This window comes from Prionailurus viverrinus, chromosome F1 (genome assembly GCF_022837055.1).
Source record: "Prionailurus viverrinus isolate Anna chromosome F1, UM_Priviv_1.0, whole genome shotgun sequence".
In the NCBI taxonomy this organism is placed as follows: Eukaryota; Metazoa; Chordata; class Mammalia; order Carnivora; family Felidae; genus Prionailurus; species Prionailurus viverrinus.
Window position 1 is genome coordinate 22,222,997 of NC_062577.1, and position 18,709 is coordinate 22,241,705.

Below are 18,709 nucleotides of genomic sequence, written 5' to 3' on the forward strand. Positions count from 1 at the left end.
GAATGAGATTCATTATCACATTATCTCTTTTTATACTTTAGAACAGCATATGCTGCTATAGAGAGCATACTGATCACTACATAGTGCCATATATTTCCTAATTTTGGAGTTAAAATCATCTGCTCCTTCTAGGGACTTTCAGTTCTTCTTTCAAAAATACCCTGGCTATTCAAAACAAAAAAAGGGAGAAAAGAAAGGTGGCAAGGCAGTTCAGTCAATTTCAAGGACTTTTAGTACAGTTTTCCTACAAATATTTTTTCTCAAGGTTTACTTACTATTCAAGTTTGGAGAATTATCAACAGGAAGACATGAACTTAATACCATAAGGTATTTTTATTTATATGGTATATGAATTCTTTCTTCTATGTCTTAAATTGATGACAAATAGTTCATAAAAATTAAATGGTTATATGCATTAAATTAGGTAATATTCAATACAATGTAGCACAGATTATATAAAATTCTTAACCATCTAAGTAAGAATTCAAAGTTCAGGGGCCCCTGGATGGCTCAGTTGGTCAAGTGTCTTGATTTCAGCTCAGGTCATGATCTCATGGTTCATGGGTTCAAGCCCCACACTGGGGGAGCTGTCAGCACAGAGCCTGCTTAAGATTCTCTCTCTTCTTCTCTCACTGCCCCTTTCCTGCTGGCTCACACGTGCGTGTTCTCTCCTTCTCTCAAAATAAATACATAAACATAAAAAAAAAAAAAAGAATTCAAAGTTCAAAACCAGTAATTATTTAAAGCAAATTTTAAGTCATCATCCCTTTTGGCAACTAGGACAGTGCAACAAGTAACATAGGAAAGATGAGACCCTTCCCTTAATTCCGTTAATGGTATATAAAATAAGCTGTGAAAACCAAATGAGCCAGCCAGTACCTGTCATGTCAGCCTTCAGGACTTCTGCCTGCCTAAAAAAAAGGGAAAAAAGAACATCAGTTAGAAACAAACTAGGCCTACTCAACATAAGTAACACTAAAACCTAAAAGTTAGGTGAAATCATATACTACATCAAGATGTATAGCACCTCTATTTGTGACATTGCAAATAGTGTCCCTGCTTTAATATCCAGGGTAGCACTAGGTTTTGGCAAACTGATGCCATAACTTAAAAGTATACAGGGTCACCATGAATTCTATGAGCTCACATTCTTGTGGTTTTCCAAATGTATTTAAGATAATATTAAATGATACTCATTAAACAAAAAATTTTCCCTCAATGCAGCCAGGAAATCCTATGTTTCTCAATTCACTAACCACTATAACTATCTCAAAATTCCCACTTTCCTCAGACATGGATTTTGCCTCCTTCCTGAGGCCGACCCCTTTCAGTAAAGGCCAGCAGCCCCATCTCAGGAAAAACAATGCCCAGTTACTAAACATTACGTTCACACAACCCTCTTCTTTCTCTCTCCTGTTAAAACACAAGAGGCGCTGCATCTCTTATTTAAGACCAGTAATTCCACTTGAGTAGGCTCTTTCTAGACTTTAATAAGAACTTCTCCTCCCTTAATTACCCCCTTCCTCCTTCAATAATTTTGAAACTTCTCTCTATATTGGATCCTTCCTTTTCTTCAGTATTTTAAACACGCTCAAGTCTGTCACAGTTCTAAAATCTTCTGTCCTGCATTCTCCTTCCTCCTCTGGCTGTGGCTTCTTTCCTCTCTCAAATTTTTCAAGAGTTGCCTGTAATCAAGAGGTCCAAAACTGAACTCATGACCCATTCCCACCCCCATTCCTGGTTCTCTTTCTAGTGTTTTTTGCCCTACCAAATGTATCACTGCTTTCCAATTGTTAAAGGCAGTTACCTCAAAGTCACCTGTGACAACTTTCTCCCAAATCCCTGGTAATCTATCGACTCCAGAGAATTCTACCAACTAAATGTATCTTGAATGTGTGGATTTCCTTTTACTTCCTCTTCATCCACTCACATTCAAGTTATGAACCATCCCTTGCTGGGACTAATGCAAAGCCACCAAACTGTTTTCTCCATTTCACTCTTGCCCTATTTCATTCTGTTCTCCCACTGCTGTCTGGTGGATCTTGTCAAAATGCAAATTCTGACCATACCAACAGTCCCATTCAAAAGCTTTAATGATTTCCCCACTGCTCTTAGAGTAAAAACTAAAATCTTTACTAAAGTGTCCCACAAAGTTCTCTGCACTCCAAAAATTAGAGTCTGCACACTGCTTCTACCATTATTCTCTCTTTTCCTTGATCTCTGTGCTCTAGTTACCGGATTTCTGGTTTCTCCAATGTGCTCTGCTCCCTTCATACACAGCACCTTTGTAAAGAAAAGTCCCTTTGCTAGGAATACCTCTTCCCCTTTTGTCTGGTTAATTATTACTCATACTTTGCCTCAGAAACATAACTTTCTCAAGAAATCTTACTTACATGAAGGATATTCCTATTTTATACTCTCAAAGCACTTATTTTTTTCTACACAGTAGATATCACAGATTTTAAGAATGCTCACCGTCACAACCCCTATGCCTATTAGCACAGCACCTAGCAATCAGTAGGCATTCAATAAAAAGTGAAGAAAGGAAAAAGGATAAATCATGTTCATATATTCTAAAAAGTTATGTATATAAACTAATGAGATTTCCATTTCTAAAAACAAACTTGAACATAAAAGCTAGAGAATACACAGAGGTTCTAAAATTTTTACTGTAAATATTAGGTATTTAATATCAGCTGTGAGTTTTAGTTTCATCAAAACATAATGTGAACCTTTTCATTTTCTTAGCTTTTAAAAAATATTTATTTTTTCTAAATTAAGTTTTCAGACAGAATCATAACTGGGTGTTATACAGGTAACCACAAGCCATATAGGAACTATCAGTATAAATGAATAATAAAAATAAATAGCTAAACTTCATCCTCAACTGTAACATCACATCAAATCCCATTATTCATATTACCTAGCTCCACTGTTTACTTTGGGTGTTAAACTTTTGCAACTAAAAAAACAAACTACGTTCACAAGGCTTGTTGGCTTATACCATTAAAACCTAAGATTATAAAATGTAATAAAAAATACCAAATATCCTGCAAACAATGTTATATACAAACCTAATGTCAACCACAAATCAAAAACCAGTAATAGATATGCAAGTAACAAAGAGAAAGGAATCTGAGTATATCACTAAAGCAAGCCAGCAAATCACAAAAGAGAACAAGAGAAGAAACGATCAGAGAACAACTACAAAAACACCGCAAAACAACTAACAAAATGGCAATAAATACTTATATAACAATAATTACTTTGAATGTAAACAAACTAAATGCTCCCATCAAAAGTCACAGGGTAACACGGTGGATAAAAAGAGCAAGGCCCATCTATATGCTGCCTTTAAGAGACTAATTTCAGACCGAAAGACACCTGCAGATTAAAAGCACAGGTATGGAGAAACGTCATGCAAATGGCTGTCAAAAGAATGCCAGAGTAGCAATACTTAAAGCAGACAAAACAGACTTTAAAACAAAGACTGTAACAGAGAATGACACTATATAATAATAAAGGAGACAATCTAACAAGGTAACACAATTGTAAATATTTACGCACCCAACATGTAAGCACTCAAATACATAAAACAGTTAATACAATAATAGTAGGGGGCTTTAACACTTAACATCAGTGGACAGATCATCCAACCAAAAAATGAGCAAGGAAATAGTGGCTTTGAATGATACAGTGGACCAGATGGATTTAACAGATATATTCAGAATATTCCAGCCTAATATAGCAGAATACACATTTTTTTCACGGGCACATGGAACATTCTCCAGAGGAGATCACATATTAGGCCACATAACAAATCTTAACAAATTCAAAAAGATCAAAGTCATACCATGCATCTTTTCTGATCATAACACTATGAAACTAGAAATCAACCACAAGAAAAAATCTGGAAAGAACACAAATACATGGAAATTAAAAAACATGCTACTAAACAATAAATGGGTCAACCAAGAAAACAAAGAAATTAAAAATTTTCATGGAAACAAATGAAAATGAAAATACAATGATCCAGAATCTTTGGGATGCAGCAAAAGCAGTCCTAAGAGGGAAATTTATAGCAATACAGGCCTACCTCAAGAAACAAGAAAAGTCTCAAATAAGCAACCTAACTGTAAACCGAAAGGAACCAGAAAAAGTACAACAAAACCCAAAAGCATGAGAAGGAAGGAAATAATAAAGAGTAGATCAGAAATGGTATGTAGAAACTAAAATAAACAACCTAGCCTTAAAGCTAAAGGAAGTAGAAAAAGAACAACAAAACCAGGAGAAGGAAAGAAAAAATAAAGAGTAGAACAGAAATGATATAAACTAAAAAACAGAACAGACCAATGAAACCAGGAGATGGTTCTTTGAAAAGATCAACAAAATTGATAAACCTCTAGCTAGACTCATTAAAGAAAGAAAGAAAGAAAGAAAGAAAGAAAGAAAGAAAGAAAGAACCCAAATAAGCAAAATCACTAGTGAAAGAAGAGAATTAACCAATACCACAGAAATACAATTATATGCCAACAATACTGGACAACTGAGAAGAAACATATATAATTCCTGGAAACATATAACCTACCAAAACTGAAGCAGGAAGAAACAGAAAATTTGAACAGACTGAGATTACCAGCAAAGAAACTGAATCAGTAATCAAAAAACTCCCAAAAAACAAAAGTCCAGGACCTTAAGACTTCACAGGGGAATTCTACCAAACATTTAAAGAAGATCTAACACCTATTCTTCTCAAACCATTCCAAAAAGTACAAGAAGGAAAACTTCCAAAATCCACTCATTCTCTTCATTCCTGATACCAAAACCAGATAAAGACACCATTAAAAAAAAAAAAAAAAAGAGAACTACAGGCCAGTATCTCTGACGAATATGATGCAAGAATCCTCAACAAAATACTAGCAAACCAACAATACATTAAAAAAATACATCCAACGATACATTAAAAAAATCATTCATCATGATCAAGTAGGATTTATTCCCAGGATGCAAGGGTGGTTTGATATTTGCAAATCAATCTGATACATCACATCAATAAGAGAAAGGATACACACCATATGATCATTTCAACAGATAAAGAAAATGCATCTGACGAAGTACAATATCCATTCATGATAAAAACCCTCAACAAAAAAACAGGTTTTGAGGAACATACCTCAACAAAGGCCATAATAAAGGCTGAACATCATACTTAATGGGGAAAAAAACGAGAGTGTTTCCCCTAAGGTCAGGAACAAGACAAGGATGTCCACTCTCACCACTTCTATTCAACATAGTACTGGAAGACCTAGCCACAGCAATCAGACAATAAAAAGAAATAAAAGGCATCCAAATCGGTAAGGAAGAAGTAAAACTTGCACTATTACAGATGACATGATACTGTGTATAGAAACCTTAAAGGCTCCACCAAAAACTACTAGAACTGATAAATGAATTCAGTAAAGTCACAGGATACAAAGTCACTAATACAGAAATCTGTTTTATTTCTGTACACTAATAATGAAGCAGCAGAAAGAGAAATTAAGAAAACAATCCATTTACAACTGCACCGAAAGCAACAAAATACCTACAAATAAACTTAACCACAGAGGTAAAAAACCTATACTCTGAAAACTATAAAACATTAATGAAAGAAATTGAAGATGACACAAAGAAATGGAAAGACACATGCTCATGGATTGGAAGAACAAATATGTTAAAACATCTAAACTACCCAAAGCAATCTACAGATTTAATGCGGTCCCCACCAAAATACCAACAGTATTTTTCACAGAACTAGAACAATCCTAAAATGTATATGGAACCACAAAAGACCCCAAATAGCCAAAGCAATCTTGAAAAAGAAAAGTAAAATTCCAGATTTCAAGATATACTACAGAAAGTTGCAGTAATCAAGAAAGTATGGCACTGACACATAAACAGACACAGATCAATGGAGTAGAATAGAAAACCCAGAAATAAACGCACAATTATATGGTCAATTAATCTTCAACAAAGGAGGAAAAACTATACAATGGGGAAAAAAATGGTGTTGGGAAACACCAGCTCCAAAAAAATGGAGCTGGATCACTTTCTTACACCATACACAAAATAAGGTCAAAATTAGACTAAAGACCTAAATGTGAGACCTGAAACCATAAAAATCCTAGAAGACAGCACAAGTAGTCATTTCTCCAACATCGCCCATAGCAACATTTTCTAGATATAGCTCCTAAGGAAAGGGAAATAAAAGCAAAAATAAACTATTGGGACACATCAAAACAAAAAGCTTCTGCACAGCGGAGGAAACAATACAAAAAAAAAAAAAAACAACAAAAAACAAAAAACCTAAACTAAAAGACAAACTACCGATTGGGAGGAGATATTTCCAAATGTCATGTCTGATAAAGGGTTAGTATCCAAAATATAAAAAGAACATAAACAACTCAACACGAGAAACACAAATCATCCAATTTAAAAATGGACAGAAGGCATGAACAGACATTTCTCCAAAAAAGACATAGAGATGGACAAAAGACACATGAAAAGATGTCAACACTGGTGCATCTATGTGGCTCAGTTGGTTAAGCGTCCGACTCTTGATTTTGGCTCAGGTCATGATCTCATGGTTCATGATTTCGAGTTCTGCACTGGGCTCTGTGCTGACAGTGCACAGCCTGCTTGGGATTCTCTCTTTCCCTTTCTCTGTTCCTCCCCAACTTGTATGCTCTCTCTCTTTCTCTGTCTCTCCCAAAATAAATAAACTCAAAAACAAAACAAAAAAAGATGTTCAACATTGATGCAAACCAAAACTACAATGAGGTTATTACCTCACACCTTTCAGAATGGCTAAAATAAGAGGGCACTTGTTGGGATGAGCACTGGGTGTTGTATGGAAGCCAATTTGACAAGAAATTACATTAAATAAATAAATAAATAAATTTCTTAAAAAAAAAAAAAGAATGGCTAAAATGAAAAACACAAACTGGTACACCTGGGTGGCTCAGTCAGTTAAGCATCCGACTCTTGGTTTCAGCTCAGGTCAAGAACTTGAAGTTTCGTGAGTTTGGGCCCTGTGTTGGGGTCTGTGCTGGCAGCATGGAGCTTGCTTGGGATTCTCTCTCTCCCTCTCCCTCACTCGTGTCTGTTTCTCTCAAAATAAATAAACTTTAAAAAAAAAACCCACAAGAGGGGTGCCTGGGTGGCTCAGTCGGTTGAACATCTGACTTCGGCTCAGGTCATGATCTCATGGTTCATGAGTTTGAGCCCCGTGTTGGGCTCTGTGCTGACAGCTCAGAGCCTGGAGCCTGCTTCAGATTCTGCATACCTCCCCCACTCTCCACCCCACCCACTTGTGCTCTGTCTCTGTCTTTCAAAAATGAATAAACATAAAAAAAAAAAATTAAAAAAAAAACCCACAAGAAATAACAAGTGTTGGTGAGGATGTGGAGAAAAAGGAATCCTCTTGCACTGTTGGTGGGAATACAAACTGGTGCAGCCACTGTGGAAAACAGTTTGTTGGTTCCTCCAAAAGTTAAAAAAAGAACTACCCTATGATCCAGTAATCACATTACTGGGTATTTACCCCCAAAATACAAAAACACAAATTCAAAGGGATACAATGCACCCCTCTGTTTACTGCAGCATTATTTACAATAGCCAAATTATGGAAGAAGTCCAAATGTCCACTGATAGATGAATGGAGAAAGAAAATGTGGTATAATATAATGTATAATGGAATAGTATTCAGCCATAAAAAGAATGAAATCATGCCATTTGCAAAAACATGGATGGAGCTAGAAAGTATAATGCTAAGAAAAGTAAGAAAGACAAATACCATATGAGTTCACTTATATGTAGAATTTAAAAAACAAAAACAAATGAGCAAAGAAAAAAGAGACAGACAAACCAAGAAACAGACTGGTAACTATAGAAAACAAACAGATGGTTACCAGAGGGAAGGTGGGTGGGGGGAAGGGTAAAATAGGTGATTAAGAGAACACTTATCATGATGAGCACTGAGTAACGTATAGAATTATTGAATCACTATATGGTACACCTGAAACTAATATAACAATCTATAGATTGTTAACTATAGAATTAAAAACTTAAAAAAGAAGAATGCCATATATCCTATTCTACCCATGTCAAAAGAACACACTCTTCCAAAACAAACACACACACACACACACACACACACACACACACACACACACACACACACAATACAACATCCTACCAGAGCACTAATTTATGAAACTTATACCGAGAAAGCCAGTGCTAATTATATGCATCTTTACTAGACTCAACAGTGTTTTCATTCTGTCCCTGCAAAGTTACAAATACATTTTACTATGCTTCCAGACATTAGCTAAAAAGTTTACACTCAAGTATACACAAGATATCTTATACTTAGAATCATGTGTCTAAAGGTTATTTTCTCATTTCAAGCAAGATCTGGTTGTAAGTATCATTTCAGTATGCTACCATCTGCCTAATGAGGACACCAACTTTCTTTCAAAGATTTTATTGAGCATATTACAGGAACTATTTACAAACAGCCTGTTTCTCTTAGAGGCTGTAGAATAAGATAATTAAGTCTAATAATGTCTAATGTAAAATCTAGCTATTCTGGTAGCAGGCTTCCACTGATAAACAAAGATCAAAATTTTACTTTATATTTTTATGTACTACAATCTGTCCAAGAGAAACTGTAAAACTAAAAATTCAAGCACTAACAAAAGTGCAAAAACGTGATAAAAATTGTCTGACAAAAATGTTAAAGCATCTTGAAATCCCAGGAGTTTTGGTTCCTCAGTATGACAAGAGTAAAGAGGTGTTCATTCTGTGCACAGTTCTCTATTAGTTGTGAAAGAGATACATTAATGACTAAAATAATCTTGCTAAATTGAATGGATGAAAAGATAGCTAAATGGAAAATCTAATAACCTGAAGATGTCGAGTATTACTCCTCTTCTATAAACAAGGAAACTGAAGTTCTGAAATGTGAAACGATTTGCCCATAGTCACAAAGCAATTAGGTAGAATTAAGTACAAACTTAGTTCTGACTCTGAAGTCCAGTAATTTCTACTTCTTTCAAGTTAGAATTTAAAAATTCTGTGACATAAAAAGCTAACATAGACTCTGTCAACTAAACACTAACATGTAAGTCACCTCGCCTAAATTAAAAGATTTGTTAAAATAGAAAACAAAATTCTACCTGAGATTTTTAATAAAAAAGACCACAAGAAGTAAAATTTATATTCCAGTACAGCAGTCAGACTATGGGTGAAATTCCTTCCTTTACTCTGAATCTCTTTTTGTAAATAAACTTTACTGGGACACAGTCATGCCCATTCATTTACGTACTGTCTATGGCTGCTTTCTGCTACAAGGGCAGAGCTGTGTAGTTGAGACAATGACCACATGGCCCACCAAGCCTCAAATATTTATTACCTGGCCTCTTTACAGTAAACTTTGCATCTCCTGCTCTGGGGAGTACCTGATCAAAAAATAAGAAGTAAAATATCTATTAAGTTCCCAAGCCAAATAGTTTTTCCCTATGAGGAATCATCAATAGTTTCCTTAAAGATCTATTTTTATTAATGTTGTAATCTTGCCACAAAGAGAACTACATTAAAAAATACAGTCTCATGTAACAAACAGTAAAGTTACTATGTGGAGACCATGCTATATTTTTGATGGCCTTAATCTGCAAACTGTTTAAAACCCTGTTAGGTTTATATACTATTATCTACTAACTCTTCTTTCTTCCTGTGTACCAAAAGTACCCATTTAGACAGGAGAGAGGGTTAAACTGAGAATTATCTCACAAGAGGAATCCCTATCCTCTCCTTACACAATTTTATTTTTTTCATATAGTATATAAGAAACCAAATCAATAGATGTGATCTTATACCAACTGCTTTCATAAAGACTGGTAACATAATTGGCCATTTGATTATTTTACTTCACTAGGGAAAGCTACCACACCTCAACTGACCTACTGGTTTTGCTAAAGACTAACAATGTTAAACATTAATATAGTTTATGGCCAATGCTTATACAAAGTGAGAGAGTGTTTAAATGTTTTCTCTTGGTAGAAGGCTCTGGCAACATGAGTTGCCTTTTTTTTTTTTTTTTTTGGAGTTTATTTATTTATTTATTTATTTTTAATATATGAAATTTATTGTCAAATTGGTTTCCGAATTGCTTTTTATTCTTACTTTAAGCAGAAAGAATTAATGAAAACAATGAATGAACCAAAAATTCAAACATTAAAAATCATCACTCCTTCAATAAAATAACACCACTAAATACTTACAAAATACAAAGCTTTCAAAATACATTGTGTCCGTTCTACTAAGAGAAAGTAAGCACTTCTACCAAGCAATAAGAAAAAGTCATTAAAAGGCTGAATAAAATCTGAAACATTCAGTGATAAACAAATGCACTGAAAGCTAACAACCTGAAACAATATTCCTGGAGACTACATGATCATCAAGATCTATAAATACATTCAATGTATTCCAATGCACTAGGTACTGAAATAGCCAACGCTATATATAGCACTTATTGTCAGACAATGTTCTAAGGGCTTTATATAAATTATTTAATCCGTATTATGTACTATTACTGCCCCCACTGTATAGATGAAGAAGCCCACAGAAGTAGAGGTTAAGTAACACGTCCAAGGTTAAGTCAGCATTTGAACTCAATCAGTTTGGTCCCACAGGATAACTCCTAACCATTACATCATAGTTCCTCCTATACAAGATTTCACAGAAAAAAAAAAAAAAAAAAAGTAATATTTAATAGAAATAGCCCACAAAACTGGGGCTTTCAATACTTAAACACCTTACAATGTTTTTTATAATGTTGTTAGAGAAGAAAACTCTAAAAGTAATGGCCATCTTCTTTAACAAACACCTTGATTATACATAGTACTTACAATAACAATGCAAGATAACATATATAATAAGATAATCTTTGTTAAGAACCAATATTAAAATTTGTGATTGAAAATATAAGATATCTCAAAATCAGGGGCAGACACAATGGAAGAGTCCTTCGACCTGAACCTCCAACCCTGTTTCTCTTATGAGCAGAACACAGGAAAATAAGCCAACATCTTCTAAAACTCATCTTCAAATAAGCCAACATCTTCAAACTCAGTTGCTAAGGAAAAGTGAATCAGCTTCTTTTGTTTTGGGAGGGAAGGCTAAAATATTTTTTTTTGAAATTTAAACAAAAGCCATGGTAGGTTTTATTTCAAGTTAATATATTTGCTTATCTTCATAGAGTACTAAGGAGTATTTGGAATAATAACAGTATTCGTCAATTATAACCATCTACATAATTACATATCATAATTATTTGTACAAAATAGGCCAGATACTGTAAGGTGAGTGTGAGCCTACACATGCAAGCACACAAATACACAATCTACAGATCTCTAAGACATCACCAAGTCTCATAGGATTAATAAAAAGTAAATCATATTGCTCTACTTTTGAATTTCACATAGAAAAGGGTATCTAGGGAAGATGCTGCTCCTAAAGGGGCTTGTCTCAGTAAGGAACAAAAACACTAATTTGCTTTCTCTCTGTGGCACTTTACAGTTTGTTCATGAATTTTCAAGCCTCCTGACATTATTCCAATGCTCTACATTACAACATTTATCCTAAAATTCTATTATTTGAAACTGTGTATCTAGTTTGATTAAGGGCCAGTCCTCTCTGGAAATATCAAAGGATAAGAAGTTCTTCCAAGCAGAGAAAATAACACAGTAAAGATAGCTAAGTCAGTGAAGGTGGGAGACTGGAACATAGAACATAAAATACACGGTAAGAAAATACAGGAGATGACTGGTGAACCAAGGCAGACAGCAGACTGTGAGACTTTACATGACACGTTAAGGAGCTCAGACCTCTGTCTTTTAAACAATAGGACACCAGTGCCAAGTTTTAAGCAGGAGCACACCATTGTCAGAACTTCATTTTTAAAAGATTACACAACATTCATGAAGATGGATTTTAAAAGGGCAAGTCTGGAAGGGAGGAAGTGACCATACAGATGGAACAGAAAAACCTAGACTCAAGAAATACCTCTTAATAAAGTCAGTAGAAGGAAAGACAAAGCTGAGAAAACAGTCCAAATCATTCCCAGATTGTTAGCTTGGACAGCTGGATATATGAGAAAGAAAGGGGTATAAGCAAGAACTTAGAGATTAAGTGTCAAGCACAGAGGAGCCATTAAGACTAGGGATACACTGTGGGAGTGACCAGCACACTGATTGTAGTTAAACCTATAAGAAAAATGTAATTGCCCAGAATGGCAGAAGGGAGAATCTAGCTCTCAATCTTCATTTTTTAATTTGAGTATAGTTGACACACAAGGTTACATTAGTTTCAGGTTGTACAATGCAGTGATTCAACAACTCTATTTGTTACACTATACTCAGCATAACTGTAGCTACCATCTATCACTGTACAATGCTATTACAAAACCACTGACCATATTCCCTATGCTATACCTTTTATTCCTGTGACTTACTCTTTCCCTAACTGGAAGCCTGTATCTCCTTCTCCCCTTCACCCATTTATTTTGCCTGGCCCTCCATCCCCTTTTTTTCTGGCAACCAGTTTGTTTTCTGTATTGATAGGTCTGATTCTGCTTTTCGTTCATTTATTTGCTTGTTTTGTTTTTGTGGATTCCACATGTAAGTGAAATCATATGGATCCTCAAAAAATTAAAAATAGAAATACCATATAATCCAATAATGCCTACCGGGTATTTACACAAAGAAAATTAAAACACTAAACTGAAAAGATGTATGTATCCTTATGTTTATTGAATCATTATTTACAATAGCCAAGATAAAGGAAGCAACCCAAGTGTCTATCAATAGATGAATGGATAAAGAAGATGTAGCATGTATACACAATGGAGTATCATACAGCCACAAAAAAAGGATGAGATCTTGCCATCTGAGACAACATGGATAGACCTAGAGGTTATTATGCTAAGTGAAGTCAGAGAGAGAATGAGCTACTCATTTTCAAGGGGCAGATTTACTGTAAGGACTAGAAAGTGGGTTGGATTTGGTGAAATAAAGGTCAATAATAGCCCTGTCAGAGAAGAGACTATGTCAAATTGCAGGGGGCTGAGGAAAAAATAAGAAGTAGTAGTTTAGGTCAGTTCTTAAAATGCTAAGCTGTGAAGAAAAAGGGAAGAGAGCCATGGTAAAGACAAGTTTCTTTTTTATAATAGTAGGGCCTTAAACATGTTTAAAATGAAAAAATGAAGCTAGGAGAATGGAATAGGTTGAAGACTTAAGAAAATGAGAACAAAACTGATAGAGGATAATTCTGGAAGAGATGGAAGGAAATGGTAATGTGAATAGTAAGACAGGAGGCCAGACTGTCTTTGAAAAGGAGGCAGCATGAAACTGGAGGAATGTAAGGTTAGATAGAAATGTGCCAGAAGAATAAGGGAGTAGTGTGGGATGAGGCGACGTCAAGAGAATTCACAGCTACACACACTGCATCACTTTCAGAGATAAAGTAGGAGATGAGATCAGTGTCTGAACGTAAGTGGGAGATACACTAAGGAGAATGGTGAATCTTTAAGATAATTACAAAATGAATAGGAAAGGGAGGCTTACCAAAGGCAAAGAAAAGAGTTGAGAAAAAGTAATGAGAGATGTATGGATTAGACACAATGAAAAAAATTAATATGAAAACATATACAACTAGTAAACGCAAAGTAAAACAGGTAAATATTTTTACTCTAAATAGTCAAAATGACAATAGCCTTAATGATGGCAGGTACTACTTCTAAGCAACTCAGTATAAAGTGGAAGATATGAGGACATATACAGATGATTTCAATACACTATGGTTGAGTACAGGGATAAAGATATATGCCTACAGTTCAACTACAGAAAGAGCCAGTGGGAGTGAGGAAGAAGAGAAGTGTTCAGGGCTGTATCTCTAACACCTAAAATAATGCCTGTTATACGGTAGCTGTTCAGTAAAATTTTGTTAAATTAATGAATGGTAAAATGTGCATCATACAGGAAACAATTTTATGCAATGGAAAATGATACAGAATAAAAAGGACTTAGGTCTGGAGCTTCTTTCCAAGAAACTTCAATTTCTTCATCTGTAAAACAGGGAAACAAACTCCCTTTCAGAAATGAGAAGTAAATAAGACAACCAGTAAGTTACATAAAAGAACCTAAGTGAAAACTCTAAAGGGAGGACTGCACTCTGATTATAACACCAATACTTTGGGGCGCCTGAAGTATTGGTTAAGCGTCCAACTTCGGCTCAGGTCACAAGTTTGAGCCCCGCGTCGGGCTCTGTGCTGACGGCTCTGAGCCTGGAGCCTGTTTCAGATTCTGTGTCTCCCTCTCTCTCTGACCCTCCCCCGTTCATGCTCTCTCTCTGTCTCAAAAATAAATAAACGTTAAAAAAAAAAAAATTTTTTTTAAAATAACACCAATACTTCAATGACCAAGTTAGTTTTGCTAATCTGGTTTCTGACATAGGATCCTTTCTGAAGCAGCACACAGGGTTGAAGAAGACAACATTCCAAGATGGGCGTCAAAAATCCTATGTTATCTACTACCATACAATGCTAAATGACAAAAGAAAGAGAAACTTTACATGTCATGAGGACCATATTCTTAGTATGTACAGAAAATGAAACCAGAGGTAGATACATCAAAGCTGCAAAATAATTTGTTATTTTCTTTTTTGCTTCTCTCCAAACATTAGTTTTGATCATATAACTTAAATACATTTTAAATACTGGACCTAATAACACATCAAGCAACCTACAAAATACAGTAATATCATGGTAATTGATTATAGACTCTAAACTCATCTGTTAAGAATTAACAGCCTAATCATAGTACTTGGATCATTTAATATTTGCTAGGTCCTGTTTACATGCTTTCATATATTATTAAATCTTTAATTCACAAAACAAATCTATCAGGTTAAGTAGTAAGATTATCCTCATTTTGCCAATGAGGAAACAAGGACACAGAGTGGTTAAATAACTTGCTGAAAGTGACATAAACAGAAAGTGGCAGAGCTTAGTCTGGTTCCAGCAGGTCTTCTGGAATGGATTGGCTATAGGTGTCACCGTCAGGGTATCAACTTTTAGAGGCAACTATCACTTCTCATTTAAAAGTCCCATCTCTGAGATCAGATACCTTCAAACATTCTGTCACTATAACTGTCATTACAAGCTGCAGTGACAGTTTCTAATTCACCATGTGGTTAGAGAGGTCTTCCCTAGCATGCAATCATTTACCTATTTCTATACACATTGGGAGGCTGGACTGCAGACACAGAGAACTAAAAAGAGCTGATGATCCCTGCACTCAAATGAACTGCTATACATGTAACTCAAAACACAGGAAGTTTCATACTAAAGGAGAATCTAGAAAACAGATCACATGTACCTACACTTATCATAAATATTCAAAGACCTCATACATAAACATAAAAATGTCTTATATTTATGTTAGTAAATGTTTTAAAAATTTCCTTCAACTGCAAGATATAAGTGCTCATGACAAAGTAAACATATGCCAAAGTTCTCGTGAAGCCACATAAGTTAAAAAAAAAAAAAATTAGCACTCCCCACTCCCATCCTGGCCAATATCAAATGCTTCACAAAGTCTCTAACTCTTCTATTAGTGCTCACAGAATATGCATACTTTAACATACATCTCTAAAAGGAATACAAACATGAAGAAATCCCTTGTAATTTTTATCCTACCTAATATTACTTGATTTCAGATGCTCCTCTGATTTCAAGTTTCCGGTCCTCATCTGGGACTTAAATGAAACGTTTTCTCCCACAATGACTATCTGCAAGAACATCCAATTTCTTAAGGTAGAATGGTTTAAGACATTCTAGACAGAGGAGAGGAGGAAAATATGAGTTAACCCACAATAACAGAGAACTCCTTTGAAAAAAAATTATTTTCTCTTTATTTGAAATAATTTAATGTAAAGGCAAATGAAAAATACCAAAGCTTTTATCTTTCTATATTAAGTTTCTTAGAATACACATTTTAAAATTGTTTTGTATATTTCTAACATTTTAGTTTTAGATCTAAATGTTATTTAATCTCCCTCTCTCTCTGAAACCTGAGTGATCTCTATTAGGACAAACAAATACCAGTTACCCAGCAGGGTTTTTGTAGTTCCAAGGTGAGAGTGCCCTGTAGAACACAAGAGCAGATGGTTGGTCCAAACCAGACTGCTTACCAAAGGAAAAACATGTAAAGCAATTAAACCACAATTACAGGTGGTATGAACGTTTAGATTCTAAGATCAGCTAAAAATGGCAGGTTTTTAGATCTTTATTAACTCACTGAACAAAGATTTAGTCATGTTCATGTACTAGATACAGTGTGAATAACTGGGTATACAATGATGAACAAAACAGATATGGTCCCTGCCATGGATTTAAAATTTAATGTGGAGACAGACCCACAAGGAAGGAGGAGGCAACAAAGGGTAGTGGTTAATAGCATGGGTGTGTCACATTGTCTGCATTTAACTGCAGGCTGGGAGTAAGTCAAGCCACAGGAAAAACAGCAAAATTCCTTAAGGACATCAATTTAACTCAGATTTGAACAAAGCAATTTAAGTAAATATTACTGGCTACTGATAATTGCTTACATTTACAATTACTGTGTGGCAGATTCTGTGCTCAATGTTCCATAGGCATGATCTCAAAGAATGGGAGTATAATGGAATAGTCAGGTGTCTTGTATTCACAACTGTGTTCAAAGCAAGCTCTGCCACCAACTAGCTGTGTAACCTTAGGAAATTCACTTCTCTATGCCCCAGTTTTGTTAGAAGTAAGGAGATAATAAATGTACCTACCTTACTGAGATGTTTTGAGGATTAAATGAGATAATAGAAATAAAGCAGTTAGGCCTGCTATTTTGTAAGCCCTCAAAAAATATTAGCTATTATGGTCATTATTATTATCATTATAGTTATTATTAGCCCTCCCAACAATCCTAAGATAGAAGTGCCATTATTCTCATTCTATAAATTAGGAATTTGAAGCTAAGAACTCACAAACTAATCAATTCTAGAATAGAAGACAAAGTTATTAATAATATTTTAACAATAAAACACCAGTCTTAAGAGAAATTTCAAACATGCAGGAAGTCTATGTGGACCTTGTCTCCTTACTTCCAAAGCATGTATTTAATTTCTGATGACTTCAGTGGGACTTTAGTGGAAAACCCTGAGAAAATACCCCATGCTAAAACCCAAGCTCCTTAGCATAGCATGTGAGGTCCCAGAGCTCTCCATTTTATACTTTATGACCTAATAAAACTAAAATTACTTTTAGTTCATAGCTATTGTGCTCCTCAGTATCTTTATTCATGCTCTTTCACTCAACCTGGAATGCCCTCCTTCTTCCCTCCTTGTCTGGTTAACCCCTTATTTTTTTTTTTAATTTTTAAAAATGTTTTTATTTATTTTTCAGAGAGAGAGAGAGAGAGAGAGAGAGAGAGAACGAGCAGGGGAGGGACACACACACACACACACACACACACACACACACACACACACACTCCAAAGCAGGCTCTAGGGTCTGAGTTGTCAGCACAGAGCCCCACACAGGCTTGAACTCGTGAACCACAATATCATGACCTGAGCCAAAGTCGGATGCTTAACCAACTGAGCCACCCAGTTGTCCCCACTCCTCTCATTTAAGACTCAGCAACTTCTATAGGAGGGCTTTGGCTTGGCCATGCACCCCCAGTACATCTTAATGCCCACTTTTTTCTCAGCATTCGTAGCACTGTGACAAAGTATTTCTTCAACTACAGACTGTTCTGTGCAACTCTGTATATCCGGTGCCTAACAATGCCTGCCAAACTAAAGTGTATCAAATAAATTTATGTTAATTTGGGCTAAAATAGTCTCTCGAAAAGGCCAAGACTCTAAAAATTCAAAGTTTCTCAAAACTAACAGTAGTCTCAAAAGTCTCCCAGGAAAAGAGTTTGAAAGATTTTTTATCTGATAACCAGGAATAACATACTTCCAAGTTCAGAAAAATCTACCATTTTATATAGTCAATTAGAGAAGTTCATGGTCATTTACTTGGCTGTCTAAAATTCAGATTGTTTTCCACGCACTGGGATCTATAAAGTACATACAATACACTAATACTTCTACAGAAATACAAAATCCGAAACCTCAATAGAACATGGATAAATCCAACAACCCAAATGAGTTAAATTTAGATTAAGCCATTAACAACTGGAAGACTATTTCCCCTCATCTCAACTTTTACATTAGATGAAGTATGCCAAAACAATGGTTTTCAACTCTACTGGACAATGCATTTGGAGGGATAAAAAAAAAAAATGCATTCTATGTAACAACTCTGTACCTTCTGGAAATAAAATACAAGATAATATTAAACTATATAATACATTAGAAATGAAAACTAAATGCCTTTTAAGTAAAAAAAAAAAAAAGGAAAAAACAATTTTTAATAAAATTAGCACCTGAATATGTAAATGAGCAGGTAAGACTATCTTTGAAGTTATTATGAAGTAAATGCTTGCACAGCATTTACTTTTGATGGTAAGAGAAGGTTAAGAGAATTCCAAACAAAGGCAGAACAATGAAAGCCAAAATATGATTAGACACT

General features: G+C 35.1%; 1 protein-coding gene across 8 annotated transcripts in view; it reads right to left on the reverse strand.

Moving 5' to 3' along the window:
- SMG7 (SMG7 nonsense mediated mRNA decay factor) overlaps positions 1 to 18,709 on the reverse strand; it is a 91,287-nt gene that overhangs the window by 38,300 nt on the left and 34,278 nt on the right. For 6 of the 8 annotated variants that reach the window (XM_047839826.1, XM_047839827.1, XM_047839829.1 and 3 more), the window contains exons 2-3: positions 15,797 to 15,933; positions 880 to 911 (exon numbers count right to left, since the gene is read on the reverse strand). In XM_047839826.1, coding sequence (XP_047695782.1) covers positions 880 to 911; positions 15,797 to 15,900 — 136 coding nt within the window. In that variant the 5' untranslated portion in view covers positions 15,901 to 15,933. The remainder of the gene's footprint in view (positions 1 to 879; positions 912 to 15,796; positions 15,934 to 18,709) is intronic. The other 2 variants (XM_047839828.1, XM_047839823.1) reach the window with 2 other exon arrangements.